This window comes from Brienomyrus brachyistius, chromosome 13 (genome assembly GCF_023856365.1).
Source record: "Brienomyrus brachyistius isolate T26 chromosome 13, BBRACH_0.4, whole genome shotgun sequence".
Taxonomy (NCBI): domain Eukaryota; kingdom Metazoa; phylum Chordata; class Actinopteri; order Osteoglossiformes; family Mormyridae; genus Brienomyrus; species Brienomyrus brachyistius.
Window position 1 is genome coordinate 99,010 of NC_064545.1, and position 15,159 is coordinate 114,168.

The 15,159-nt window shown below is 46.1% G+C and overlaps 1 protein-coding gene across 2 annotated transcripts in view; it reads left to right on the top strand.

The window, feature by feature from the left end:
• The window catches only part of csk (C-terminal Src kinase), a 31,091-nt gene that overhangs the window by 5,844 nt on the left and 10,088 nt on the right, over positions 1-15,159 (top strand). For both annotated transcript variants that reach the window (XM_048972418.1, XM_048972417.1), the window contains exons 2-4: positions 12,915-13,050; positions 14,168-14,281; positions 14,613-14,725. In XM_048972418.1, coding sequence (XP_048828375.1) covers positions 13,036-13,050; positions 14,168-14,281; positions 14,613-14,725 — 242 coding nt within the window. In that variant the 5' untranslated portion in view covers positions 12,915-13,035. The remainder of the gene's footprint in view (positions 1-12,914; positions 13,051-14,167; positions 14,282-14,612; positions 14,726-15,159) is intronic.

Genomic DNA, 15,159 nt, shown 5'->3' on the forward strand with positions numbered 1-15,159 from the left:
CAGGTCAGGACCAGTGGGACTCATACTCCTTCCCTTCTCACGCCAGAGTGGATCAGTGACTGCAGTCCAGCTGTGTTCTTAAGAGATTCATCGTTGGGTCTCAGCAGCCCAAACACCTGGGCCTGCTTGGGCCAAGTTGGCCGAGGTGAGGGCGACCCCACCATCTGCATGGTGGGAAATGCTCTCAGAGCGGGAGGCTGTGTTGATGGAAACCTCTAGTGAAAAGGCAGCAGCTTTGAAGGCTAGGGCAAAGGACAACTCTGGAGGGAGGCAGGCAATGAGAGGGAGCCTGATCTGGGACAAGACAAAGACAAGCCTCAAATGAGTTGGGAACCACTTGTGGGCTTGTTATCTTGCAGAGCATACCCTGGCCTATCCAGAAACCATGTGTGATCCATTCTGTTAGCTGAGGCATGTTCAAATTCTAGATCTTTGTGCTCTGATTGCCTTTATGAATATTCAGTATGTTGATAGTATATGACTATAGGGATTAGCTGTATGACAAATAATCTGTCATATGTGTTTGGCATTCTAGATACTAATTCAGGCGAAAGTATTATGGCATGAATGGGAAAAGAAGAAAATGTATTGTCATTTCGCCCACCCCAAAGTCACCCTGAAGACGATGGTTGCTAGGTAACTAAATGATAAGATGATGTAATGCTGCAGGAAATGCGTTGTCATCTTCTTTGAAGGATGTTCCTGTCTTGGATAAAGCTGACAATCCATTGGTAGCCCCATGTTGAGCACCTGAAGATTATTCACCCAAAGAAAGCAGGGGAAATAATAGCAGTTTCAAGAACCGCATCTTGGCATCACTTCTTGAGAGTGTTGGCGCTGAGCTGTGCCAGGGGTTCGGGTCCCTAGTGTGAGGGGGCGGGAGGATGTGACAGATGAGCAGGAAGTGCTTCTCTCCGCCTCGCCACCTTCATGGCGGCCACTCCTGCTCCTTCAAACCCCTGTGATGCCTCGCCGGAAATGCTCATCCCCCCCTCGTTTCGATGGCTCTGGGTGATTTTGACAAAGATGGCTGACACTGTCAGCCTCTTTTTATTTCTTCACCATTCCTCGCTACTACTCTTGACAGGGATATTTTTTTTTCGGTTCAGATTTCATGAAGGATAATCCCCTCCTTTCGAAGCGTAGTGTGTTTTTGGATGTACTTTATCTTTGCTTTTGTTCACCGGTCACTTGCCTCTTGAGATGCTGTCTGTTCTCTCACTTGGTTGGTGTTCCTTTGACAGCTTGCGGCTGATAATTTTACATGCTTCTATTTCCTCTTCCTTCCTTAATGGAACGAGAATACACTTGGCTGCAATCTGCAACTGAATGGCCCGCCAGGCTCGTCACTTAGTTGGGCCACTCACTTTTTTGAGGCTTAATTAGGTTGTGTGACAGCTGTACTTGTATGGGCTTATGTGTCTTTGAATTAGGAAGTAGTGTGGGGAGGAGTTGCAGGTGTGAATGTGAACAACAGATTGACAGCACTGCAGAGGAGGGTGGGGACGATGGGGATGAGCAAGCAGTGGCCAATTTCTCTATGCCAAGTCGGCCCACGTGGGGTCAAATTTAGGTCAGATGCGTGCTTGATGATCCATGATGTGCAGCCGGCCAGCAAACCTGCCTGCCCTCTCCCCCGCCTCAGCTCTTGGTGTTAATGTCATGGTGCTACTCTACACCCCATGTAAAACCAGAAACAGCAGAGATGTAACTGTGGGCCCTTGCATCCTGTTTGTGCTTTTGCTAAAATTCTATGAACGGTCTGCAGCATTCTTAATCCGGGTATGCAAATCACCGTTCCTGTTGACTGAAAATGGCTTTTTTGTCAGTTTGTGGCAGAAAATCAGCAGCCTACTGAGTGTGATCAAGCGTCAAGGCCAGAAGAGGTGGCATGGAAGGGGCTTGGCTGAAGTATGTTACACAGGGATGGGTACAGAAAGGCCTTTATTAATGATGGAGTTTCCCCATTCAGATGTTAGTGGACTGCAGTGAGTGGACTGATATCATGCTCATGTCCTACTCATCGTTGTAACAATGTGCTGATGCTTATAACTGATACCACACGATGACATATCAGCAATATCATTAACGAGCAAAATATGCCGGATAAATTATCTGTGGTTTCAGAATTAATGACAAAATTCTAAGCATAGTGCAAACCGTGCTCTGCTAAACTGTCAAGAGGAGGTATGAATTCAGGTTCATATAAGACTAGTAAACATTTAAAAAGTAATACAAAAGAGACTATGACAAAATCGCTGTCAACAGCTACGCTGTGCTATAACCAAACATGTGACGATCCCTAGCACAGACAGAGGAAATATCAAATGATATACCTCGTGCAATGAAGATAACAAGCTATTTCCTAGTATCAGTTGGGCACTTGATACTTTCTGAGGTGGTACATAGTATAAAACTGCTTTTGGTTATAGAGTGACATGCTTTTATTTCATAATTAATCCACCTATTCCATCCTGACAAATCTTAATGCTGGCTGTTAAGTGGATCGTTTGTATATCGTTTTGTTCAGGTTTTCACCTTTTTTTTGTTGTTAAATAAATTATGCCCTGCTTGGTGCTGCAATGGGAGAGGATGTTTTCGTTTATCCAAATATTTTTAAGTTCAAATAAGGCATATTTTAAGACATCGCACTGCCCAAATGGGTATCGATATCCATGACACCAGAAAGCGAGCATCAGTACTCATACTTGGTGTTAACTAAATGGCACTGATGCCATTTTGTTAAACATAAAAGGAAACATAAAAATTTATTCTCACAAGACAAGAAATTAAAAAATTTTGCGTGTTCGCACTTTGGGACAAATTAAATGGAACAGAGACAGGCCACAGGGTTTGGATCTCTGTAGGGCATCACATCTCATTAGTTATTAATAAGGGATGCCCAGAATTTCACCTCACCCAGCACTTCATCTGCAATCCATTGTTGGTTGTGGCAAGACTGAAGAAACTTTAGTCCAGAAGAGGTAGAGACTAAATTGACTGACTGTCAAAAATACAGATGGCAGAAAATGTGACATCACGCTCACTAGCATATTTCCTCCTGCAAGCAGTGTCATTCTTATTGTTTCTGACTGCTGAGATGCCTTTGACAGCGGAGTGTAATTTCTTATTATGGATCTTAACTTATGGATCTTAAAGCCAAGCTTTCAGTGGATGCGTCAGAGCGTAACACATTTTTCCCAGGCATTCAAAGCTCTTACTGGAAAACATTTTACTGTACACGGCATTTCCCGGGATTCTTTAGGAGTGGATTAAGGTTGAACGATATTGGGGAGTTAAAAATTCACATTGCAATATTTGCAATACATATTGAGATTTTTATAATACAAGAGTTGAAAATTTACCCAAAATAAACTAATACTCAAATGGAACTATTAATAGTCTGTCAAATAATTTGGTGGTATGGTGCTAGTTGTGCCAACATTCACTAAGCACTGCTAAAATCATTTGTTTTTTCTCTATTGTCTCTGGAATCCAAAATATTACCATATGGCTGAAGACTGCCTTCTCGTGATAGGTTCTTGTTCGCTTTTGTTCTCTTCACTCAGTTTTGTAAAATTTCTTATACTACACTGTCTCAGTCCAACAGTAAGAACAAAAATGATAGTGATTGACAATGAACAATCATTAAAATGGCAAAACTAGCTAAGTTTTGTTTCCTATGACAGAGTAAAAATTGTGCAAACTATGGCTGCACAATATCACATTGCAGTATGTGAAATTTCTGTGAGTGATATTTCAATATTTATAAAACAAGGAGATTAAATTGCCCAAAAAAAATTCTATTTGGCCGTAGTTTAACCTACTAATAGTGTGTCATATAAGTTGGTGGTGTTGATGCGACTTGTCAACAGACACAGTGCAGTGCTGATAAATGTGAAAGTGATTATTTCTGAAATGATATATTGTGCAGCTCTGTTTTCAACCCAGTTGTCTATTGCAATCCTTGCAGTGTGACAATTGCATATGCATAACATGCTGTGTCGATTATTAAGATCGCACGTCATGCAGGCCAACTCGGCATCTTTTAACTAGTAGAATGATTGAATTAGTACAGTTAAATTGTCTGCCACCAAGACATATTTTGTTGTTAAGCTCTTCCATTGTATATTTGAATAATCAGAATGAACATTCAGGCTATTCATAAAAATGTTTTGTGTGTTAAAAAAAATAAATAGCACTTTCCCTGCATATAAAAAGCAAAGTGTTTTTTTTTTTTTTTTTTTTTTGAGTATCAAAAGTGTTCGAGTACAGTGTAGGGTATATTAACACATGTCATCAAATGAATACAGCAGAATATATTGTAAACAAATTGAATCGATTGTAAAAGACTAGTCCGTCTTCTGTCCAGGGGAGCTGTCTGAGATCAGGGCCTAGTCGCTGAAGCCTCTTTGGGTCTCTAACTGCCTGCTTCCCACCTGCAGTGCCCCAGCGTGCCAGCTGCAGAGGCCTGTAATGGCCGTGCTGGAGCCATGATTAATCATTTAGATGTACAGTGCAACGGAGGTGTCCTTGAGGGAGCTGTATAATTTGCGATGGCCCATGTGTAGAAATGTTCCGACGCCGCCACATGGACCTGCCCGTAACGTTTCAATTCCGGGTCGCTGTTCTTAAGGTTATTGTGCGTGAGTTGCTAAGCCGAGATATATATTTATACAAACTTTTGAATTCTACTGGTGCAGTCGAGGTTTTACATTTGGACCTGGGCAAAGTAACCACCCGTGGGGTGTTTTTCACATCGCACACTCACGCTGCTGTCTCTCTGGGATAATGAGGAGTGCCGGCTCCGGTCTTACCCAAACCCTCGGGTAAGAATTCTCAGCGCCTGTCCAGTCTTGCTGAACAGCTCAGCTGATGGCATTTTTTTTTGTTTCTTCCTATCTGCACACACCCTGACATGCAGACGCACCGGGCATTTCGCAACCTGAAGGAGAATGAAGCTATACCTGTTTTCGCTCTCAAAAGTCCAAGCTCCTTCCCAGAATGCTGAGTAGAATTCATCCAGGATGGAAAATCCTGAGAGTGCGGGGCCGTAAGTTTGCCTCTCTTTGGAAGTTTAGAGCGTTTCATGTTCATCCATTCGCTTACTTGTGCCCAGTCTCTTGAGTCTGTTTGCAAGGTTTGACCCCACACACCGAATCTTTGTGAACTCTGACACCGTTCTGGGTCAGTAATGGTTTGGCTGGGTTTATCATGCTGTTCTGGGGTTGGGGCTGGTGGGAGAACTGGCAGACCCAGACCTGTCTCAATGCTTGTGTGGTTCTTTAAGATAACGGGACCTGTGACACCTCCCTCACTGCACCCGTTTTGTAATCCAGCCAACCTGAGCAGCGACGGTCAGTGGGTCCGCAGTCACTTCATGTTATATGTTTACCTTTGCATAACCAAGCACTTTTCTTTACCCTTGCATTGTTATTAGTGTTTTGTACCGCAGCATGGTTCATGAAGTCATTACTTTAATTTGCCTAAACCAGCAAACCTTTTGATTCCCAGGCCGGTAACTGCTGTGCTATCTTTGGCCCAGGTGTCCTGGTCTGTGTCATTGTTTGTTGACATCCTGATGTTCCTTCTTTTGCCACCAGGTGTGCTTGTGCTGGGCCTGCAGTAAAGATCAAAGGCAGTGTTGTCTTTTTGCTTGGCTCACTCTGCTGAAGCCTTCAAGTATTCTGATTTATTATTGTGTACCATTTCCCAGAGCAAAAATTATACACATTGGTAGATGTGTGCAGGCTCTGGGAGAGTGTGGATTTCAAATATCAGGGTATAAAACAATCAGTAGAGGGCAAAGGCCTGATCAGGATGGTTGATGCAACACCGTCTTCTTGCTGATTTTGTCTTTCAGCAAATTGCAATGCCCTGCAGCGTGCACACAAACGCATGTATTGGTACCTTTGCAGGCATGATACGTCTGCAACTTCAAGGAGCAATGATGAGACCAGTCAAAATAATTATTTCAAATGCATAAAAGGCTTCTTAATGTGTTGCCCAGCTAGGCATTGATGGTTTCTCAATGTGCTGTAAAATGTTAATATCACATGCAAAAACAGGTGAAAATCTGTGTGTTCTTTTGGTTTCGCTTCAGGCTTTCGTTGGATGGCGTCTCATGTATGTCCATTGTTAACTCCCTTTTTTAAATGGATCATTTTACTTTTTTGTGTTATTTTGTTTCTGCTCAAAGAGATGACATTGATGCATGGTGAGAGCACAAGACTTTCTCTGATGCATATGAAGGTGTGTTTGTGTTAGCTGAGCTGTTCAAATGTGCTGCCATCTTGACGAGCAAGCACCGAAACAGCAGCGGAATTTAATACAAAACCCAGTGCTGACAAATTTAAACAATCCATTGTCACCTTGGTATAACTGTGGAATTGGGCTGATGATGTGTGCGTTGACGTGATTAGCTCTCAGGCCATACCATACCCACGTGAAGACTTTTCTCTTCAAAGCCTGTCTTAATGTATTGACGACTGCCAGTTATATGAGTGAATCTCAGAGTTTGTAACTGGATTATTGTCTTGATGTTTGAGTGAGTCGTGCAGCCCCTGACTTCAGTTGCGATGCACCAGTGAGGTTTTCCGTCCCTTGTGCTCAGACATCAGAGGTGTGCGAGCATGCTCTTGAGATCTGAGCACGTGGAGACATTCATGAGGGCGCATGCCTCACAGACTGCTGTGAGAGCTTCTTTACCATCGAACCCCATGGCCGAGGCGGCAGTAGCACCGGCTCTCTCTCCACCTTGGCTGTTTCAAAGCGCCCCACCCTCCCATGGAATGTATGCTCCTTATTGCATGAAGCCAATGTTCCCAACGCCATCCCCGTCTCTCCCTGGGCCTTCGACGGATGTCAACATGAGATTAAAAATGTACAAATATTCACTCAAATTACGTGCTTGTCCCTTCAGGACTGCATCTCAGCTTAGAATCGGTCACGGAGGTGAGCTGTGGGTATTGGGTAGTGGAGTGGGTGTGGCCAGCGCTGATTTGGCAGGGTCTGATCATCTCCCCCTGTTGTGTATATGGAAATGAGCCTGAGGATGAGGAGCTAATTATCCCCCCACCCCACCCTGTCAGCCTGCAGCTCCCTCCACACAGGCTGAGAGATTATCCCCAAACACTCTCTTTTGTGAGGAAAGCCACCTCATATACCCCCTTTGCACTCCTCTGGTGGGGGCTCGGGGCGGTCCCATGAAGTAGATCCCAGTGGCGGTGTGGGGGCGTGGTGCAGCCCAGCGAGTCCCGGCAGGGTCGCAGGGTCACCGCATGTTGAGCGGGTGCACAAAGGATGCACTTTGTCCACAATATGAAAAGGGGCTCCAGCCCAGCGAACAGCCCTGGTATGTCCTCAGCCTCCCGAAGTCCCAGTGCAGCAGTCAGCTGGAATCCTATTAAAAACCTCGCCTGAGAATGAAATTCACGAGTCCTCTGGTTATATATAAATTCAACTGCTCCAATGCTTGTTTTTGAGGTTTTTGTTTTTGGGTTTCATTGAACATGAATAGATACAGCCGAATGTACGGTGAGTTCTGATTTGGCTTGAGCGCTTGGCAGCGATTCCGCTCATCACGGGGGTTTAGTTGCCGTTGCAGATGCAGAGCGCACACAATATGCTAGGTCATGGAGTCACTCCCCTGTGCAGTGATGTCATCCTCCCGTGGCCAGTGTGATGAGGCACTCCCCAAACTCCACTCCACTGGCTAGCAAACAGCAAGCTCCATAGCGTGTGTGTTGTTCGGCAGTCCTGTCCTGATGTAGGCAGGAATGTTTATAGGGCTGTTGTAGCGCTAGGCAAGTTATGACCAGTGCGCTCTCACCTATATGCTCCCGTTTCCTCCAGCGTAACTACAGATAATTTTCCTGCCCATGCCTCTGTTCCCGGAGAATGGGTTATGATCACATGTCAAAGGTAGGGGCAGTGGGTCCAGACTCTGCTCCACCCACCGGAATAGTGATAGTCCAATTGTCACTTTAGGGATAGATTGTTTGTTTTGTTTTTTTTTCCATCTTTTTTCCCCTCCCCCTCGTCTTGAAGTGCCTGCGTCCTGGAACCACCCAATGCCTCCCTCTGCTCAGCATTACTGAGTGTTTCATCAGCGATCTCTCAATCCCCCTTCGTGTCGGCTCGGCACTGGAGCCCGCAAGGCCCCCCAGTGTGCCCTCAGGAATCCTCTCTCTCCTGCACCCTGCCTCGTGTCGTCTCTGGCGTATTTTTAAACCATAGCCATCAGATTAGCTGCCTCTGTCTTTTGTGGCAACAGGCGCGAAGACTGACGTGTGAAAAAGCGCCCTTCCGACTACCCGGTAGTGCTGAAAAAGCACGGGGAGGAAGAGAATCCTGTGTCTGTGCATCTCGCATGAGTGCATAAGTGCTGCATTCTGTCTGCACTATTGAAGCTCTCCCCGTGCCACTTGTTGGCTTTACTTAGCATCTATAGCTCTATGCTGTCTGTCTTTTTGAATAGCGGTAAGATAGCGGAAGTTTCTGTTTATCCTTAGGTTGGTGTGACTTGTCTTAGGAACTCCTGTTAGTTCTTTTTCTATAGCTCTTCCCCATTGCCTCATGATGGAGAAGAGTAGTGCATGTGCCTCCCTGGCTGCAGCTCGGTCACACTCCCCTCCTGGGATTCGCTGGTGAGCCCTGGGGAAAGATACTGAGCCGACTGTGATTCGGAGTTCGAGCCTGAAGGCTCCCTCTTCTGTTGCCGCCGTGCCAAGCCGAATGAGGCACGAAAGTCTACATGAGATCTCCTGCATGTTCACAGGAGTCTGTTATGATCAGGATTGAAAGCATGCTAATCCTGAGCTTCGTGAGTAGCACCAGCTGTAGAGAATTAGCAGTGACAGCAACACTCGCATCCTCCAGCTCTGATCTCACACATTAGAGGATCAGTGGCAAAAAAGTGGAGAAAACGTATTTCTGATAGGAGTCCATGTTTCTTATGCAGGCGAGCCTTATATACCAGTATGCTCTTTGTTTATGTCACGCCGGAATGTGTTTGAGAGCTTTAAACGCGTGACGCTACGCATGACATACTCCAGAAAACAGGCCCGATACGCCAATTAGTCCCTAACCTGGCCATTTAGAGCACATTTGTTCTCTGTGTCATTTCCTGTTTTGTTTTGCTGGCTGACCATATTTAGACCTGTAATCCATATTTGTGTGACTTACACATTCTTGTAATATTGCTGGCTTGGTTTGCATCCTGATGCCTCCAGTTGTGCCCTTTATAGAACACTGACATTTTCTTTTTCATGTATGTGTTCAGCTGTCTGTTCCTCCATCCCTCCCTGTGTGTCTGTGTCTGTATGTCTGTGTGAGTGAAACGCCAGTACTGGCTGGGTGTCCTGGGGTGGCTGGTGGACAGGCTCTGCTAAATGATGAAGGGGATGCTCGCTTGCATATAGTTAACCTTAACTTATTATTGAAACACAAAAGCGAATATTTAAAAATAACTATTGTATCATTTTGCAAATCTTGCAAATGTTGGTGATGCGACATGCTTGGTGGGGAAGGTGCAGGCCCAGATGTGGCACAGTGGTTACTGCTGTGACAGCCACACTTCAGGTGTTCTGACCCAGCAGGGAGTGCAGTATGATGGGAAGGGGGTGGGTCATGGTGAATGCAGTTTGAGGGTGTATGTGACTTAACAAAATAAAACTAAAGACTTGTTGTATGCCTGTGTCTTACAAGTATGTTATTTCTTAAATAAAAAATACCAAAGCAGTCGGATTCTTCCTCACTGCCCCATAAACATAAGAACGAGCTGGACATTCTTCTCCCTTCACAAACAAAAAAAGGAGCCTCTCTTGGAGTGCAACAGCTTACAGTAGTCACACATTAAACATTTCAATGTGCATAAAAGATGGACAAATACAACAGTTATAACAAGCGCAGCCGTGGCCGCAAGTTTTCAGAATTACACAAATATTAATTTTCACAGTCTGCTGCTGCAGTTTTTATGATGTCAATTTGCATATACTCCAGAATGTTCTGAAGAGTGATCTGCATCATTTCAGTGTTTCTCTCTTTAACACAGGTGAGAGGTTGGAGGTCACTCTGTCGTGATGATTGAGTTAGAAAAACAGACTGGATGCTCTAAAAGGAGGGTAGTGCTTGAAACCATTGTTCTTCCTGTTAACCATGGTTACCTGCAAGGAAACACGTGCAGTCAACATTGCTTTGCACACAAAGGTCTTCACAGGCAAGGATATTGCTGCTAATAAGATTGCACCCAAATAAACCATTTATCGGATTATCAAGTACTTCGAGAGAGGTTCAGTTGTTGTGAAGGCTTCAGGGCGTTCAGGAAAGTCCAGCAAGTGCCAAGACCATCTTCTAAAGTTAATTCAGTTAATTTTTTCATAAATAGGCCTTTTTATGTGGGATCGGGGCACCACCAGTGCAGAGCTCGCTCAGGAATGGCAGCAGGCAGGTGTGAGTGCATCTGCATGCATGGTGAGGCCCAGACTTTTGGATGATGGAGCCACTTCTCTCCAAGGGAAACATCAGGGACTGACAATAGGTACAGGGATTGGACTGCTGAGGTCTGGAGTAAAGTCATTTTCTCTGAATCCACTTTCTGACTGTTTGGGGCATCTGGAAAAAAAGATTGTCTGGAGAAGAAAAGGTGAAAAGGTGACATTTAAACACACTAAGAAGTTCCCAAGTATAGTGGACGAATTGAACCTGTGCTTTGGTGAGGGGTACAGTCACACTTATTTCACATGTCTGCAAAGAAGCTACATAGATGGAAGATGGAGACAGTTATTGCCCACTAACAGCCTCTAGCTTATAAGCAAGGTGGCATGAAGTGAGCGATGCTGTTACTTTTGTTTTAAACCAAACAATAGCGTCAAATGCCCAGATCTGACAGCCCTAGTATGCAAACGGGGGGGAACATACTTAACCTGGCGGGGCATCAGTCTTACCCTGATTTATAAAAGGGGGGGTGGGGTTAAAGATCATCGCATGTATGCAGACATAAGACATATGATACTGATGTAACTTACATTTTACCTTTCAGTTTAATAGCTAATAGTCATGTTTAGGCTAAAATCACAGACAAAATAAATATAAAGCTAACATCAACAACAAACTAATATCAGAATCTCTGCACTGAATGGAGTTTAATCAATTTGCGTGATTCAATGATAATGTTAAAACTGCGTTATAGGGAATTGCTGTTGGTTAATTCATAAATAGGTCTTTATTTCAAAGCAATAATATTTTTAAAAGGGAACGTTTTACAGTATTGATTTTAGTATTGAATGTTTTGCTATCAAGGTACCAAAGCTGGTGGTAGTACTGAAGTTAGAATTTTTTATTTTTTTTTTTATCAATACAATTCTAAGTGGCGTATCTTCCTGATGCTATGGAAAAGTTCTGGAACGGTGTGCCGTGCCTTTGTGTGTGCATGTATCTGCCCACCTGTCCATGCCCTGTGATGGGACTGGCAACTCTGTGCCTTAAATTTCGTTTTGCTACAACAAATGCTTTTTTTGAGAAGTTTCACTGGGGCTAACAATGAAATTCTGCATTGTTGCTGTGAAGGAAAGTGACAACTGGCTCTTTCATCTCTTCAAATTTATTGCTTCGGATCTCTGATGGTAGACGCTGAGATGTGGGGTGTAGGCTGTTTTGGTCCACGTTCTGTCTGTCCTGCTTAGTGTGTGTGTAGTAAATGAGAGGTCGGGCCAGAAGGGCCTTCTCCTTGCTGTTGTGCACCTTGCCGTCCGGCCCCCATTACCATTGCTGAGGTGGGTGTAGGAAGCACCGTAGCCCGGTTCCTCTTTTCTGATGTCCTTTTGCAGAGGCACCTCAGCTTCCTCCCACCCGCCCACGCACTGCTCGTAAGTGGTGCATGGCAGAGACGGAGTTACATGACCTCAGGCTGTACCAGTACTGCTAAATTGGGCCCTGATAGTTTGCATAGGGCTCTGCAGCAGTCTGCCATTAGACAGCTTCCTGTTTGCGTGCTGGCTTACAGGCGCTGCTCCCACAGCTGGGCGCCTTTTGCCTGCCCACCCGCTCCGCTCTGCAACTCGTCTGCTGTAACATCGTTATCTTCCCCTCCAGAATGGGGACAAGATGCGAGAGTCATGGTCAAAGGTGCATTGTGGTACATTCATCCTAGGCTCAGGTTACTGGTACTGGTCAGGCTCTAGGTTGGCGTGTCCATGTGCAGTTGATGTTGTTGCTGAGACTGAACGGCCTTGATGTGGCCGGACTCCATCTGCGGAGGGATCATATAGGTCTTAGTCCTCTTTTGGTCCACTTCCTGTCTGTGGCACTGGAAAATCTGCGTCAGCTGCTTCCTGTCTCTTTTTTTCTTTTTTTCTTCTTCAAATAAAAATAGTTACTTCCTGTTAAGTTTTCAGATATGACATGACCCCTGTGTGGCTGCAATTCGCACTGCCCTCCTACTGGGAGGCCGTAGCCCCGGAGAGAATCAGGAGGAGACCTTAAAAGCGGCAATCAGAGAGAGCATCACACTCCAGTGTCCAGGCATAATGCTGCATTTCGTGTGGACCCTAATTACGTCTGAGTGCTGCGGCCGAAGCCTCGCCGGAACGTTTCCTGGGGTTACTGCACGAATGACGTCGCATAGATGGCTGACGCCGCATTGAGCTGCTAGCTGGCAATGAGAGACACTTCACTTTGAACCAATGACTCTGGGTCTCCACCAAGATGACAATAAAACATTGAATTGCTGTATACCAGTTGGTTTCTGCACCAACTGGTCTAGAAATGAAATGAGCCTGCTGTTTTGGAGGGGAAATTTTGCGCGAAACGCTGTGCAGAATGTTGTCCTGTAACAGCATGGTTTTCCACTGGTCACAGGGTATGTGATGGTAGCGTCAGAAAGTGAGCTAATCACTGGTCTTGTTTCCCCACAGGTGCTTTTTCTCCAGTGCTGCCCCCCCACCTGTCTTGTCTGCTCCTGCTCCCTGGCTCTGATGGTACGAGCTTACCTGTGACACTCGAGAGTGGATATCTGCTACCCCCAGCCCCATCAGCATGTCTGGGGTCCAGGTGAGCGCTGCCTTTCCCTCTAGATAGATGCACCGTACGCCCTGACTAGACTGAATTGCTGGTGGCCAGTGTTGTGTGGGTGTTCTGATTTGGCTTTGTTTTTTTTTTTGGTGTCATGAAGCCTCACGTTCTCTGAGGGAACTGATATCCATCTTTACTTGGCATTTTGGCGTCTAAATGGCATGGCATTTGTACGTCTGAATTTCCTGTTGTTGTTCCATGAAGAAGCATACTGGAGCATTGAAAGTTTTAGAAGACACTCCACCCTTTTGCAGATCTTTTTGTTTTCAGCAGTTAAAAGGGGCTGTTTTGTCCATGAATAAGGACAAGGTCTTCGAGGAAAATTAGTTTCAGTCTGCCAAAAGTCAGTATGCGAGGTCCCTTTTCTCCACCCTATGTATATGTATTTGTGCTGTGGGGAAGCGAGCAACCTTCCTGTTGGATGTAAGGGCTGTGTCTGCCTGCTGTGAAACACAAAAGCAGATGTCGATGATTAAAACCATGCAGGGGCAGCGATGCCGCTCAGATGCCTGCCCTGCCGCCCTTTTCCTGATGCTGCCCGATTCCTTGTCCGAGCAGCGGCCTTGTCTAGACAGAGCACCGCTGTTAGTTACAGCTGACTGGCACTGAATCCGCCTGGGTTCGTTATCAGTTTACCCATCTGGTGCACGTGCTCGCCGAGCAGTGCCAAAGCTGCCATTGGCCAGCCCGGCCTGGTGGCCTGGCAGGACCCGGTGGAACAATACACTCCTTAGAGCGCCCTTCATGCCGCACTGTTATCACAGCCTCCACTTTGAATGCATTTGAATAGCATTTGTGTGAGCCTGCAGGTGCGAATGACCGTACACAGAGCTCCACCCCCTGCCTGCCGGCCTGCCTGCCAGACTGAGCGTTGGTTCGAGGGTGGTAGCTCGTGTGTTGACGAAGAACCTCCGTCCAGAAGTCTGTGGTTTGACGGTCAGCAGGTGTCCCGCTTGTAGCCCCAGTGAGAGATGTACTGGGGTTAAGCCAAAAAGAAGCAACTAATCAAAAAACTGTACACTTCCCCAGTGCCTCCTGCTGGTGTTTTCTTTGTCACCTTTGACCCCAGCTTGAGCTGTCTGTCTACACCCCCCAGACAGCATGGCCGGCCGGCACAGAGTGCGTCGCCAAGTACAACTTCCAGGGTGCCACAGACCAGGACCTGCCCTTCAGCAAGGGGGACGTCTTAACCATCATTGGAGTCACTAAGGTAACGAGCTGCTGTTGCCATGGAAACAGAAAGCCTGTTAATAGCTTGTTCGGCAAGCATGAGCTTAAATAAAGAAGTCTGATTTGTCAGGCTGTGTCAGCCAATTACAGCACTCGCTCATGCTCCGCTATTATGGTGTGTAATTTAAGCAGCTGACCATAACACAGTGAGCCGGGTGATACGGCGGGTTGCAGTTGTGCACTTTGTCGCGACTTGTGTTTCATTTAGGTCGCAAGTACAGCGGACCTCGGATGTGTTTTGGTGAAGCGCTTTAGAGTATCGATCCACTGGGTCCAGAGGTGCCTATTATAAGACTCGATTTGTTCTTCAGGATCCTAACTGGTACAAAGCCAAGAATCCAGTGGGCAGGGAGGGAACGATTCCTGCCAACTACGTCCAGAAACGGGAAGGCGTCAAGTCAGGGGGCAAGCTCAGCCTTATGCCGTAAGTGTGGAGAGGTGCTGTGGAGAGGTGCTGTGGAGAGTGCGTGTGTACGCGTGCATGCGTGCGTGCGTGCAAGACCTGATGGCTGAAGCCATTCCGGTGGTTTGGTGTGTCACTTTAGGCAACTCTGACTAGGCTGTTGTTGAATAGCTCCCATGACACATTTATCGCTAAACCATTGTTTGAGTGAATTTATTGGGGATACCCAGGGCAGTGATCCTCAGGGACACCCGAAACGGTCAACACTTGCTCCCTTCTGGCTCCTGGAGCAAAAATGTGCAAAAACCATCTGGGGGGGGGGGTCGGGGTCCCTAAGGATTGGATTGAGAAACACTGCTCTAGCATAGGCTGGTACCCTCAGGAGCCAGGAATACATCTCTGCTAGGACAGAGTGAGCATAGCACAGCCCCTGAAGAGCCCCCTCTGGTTGTTGG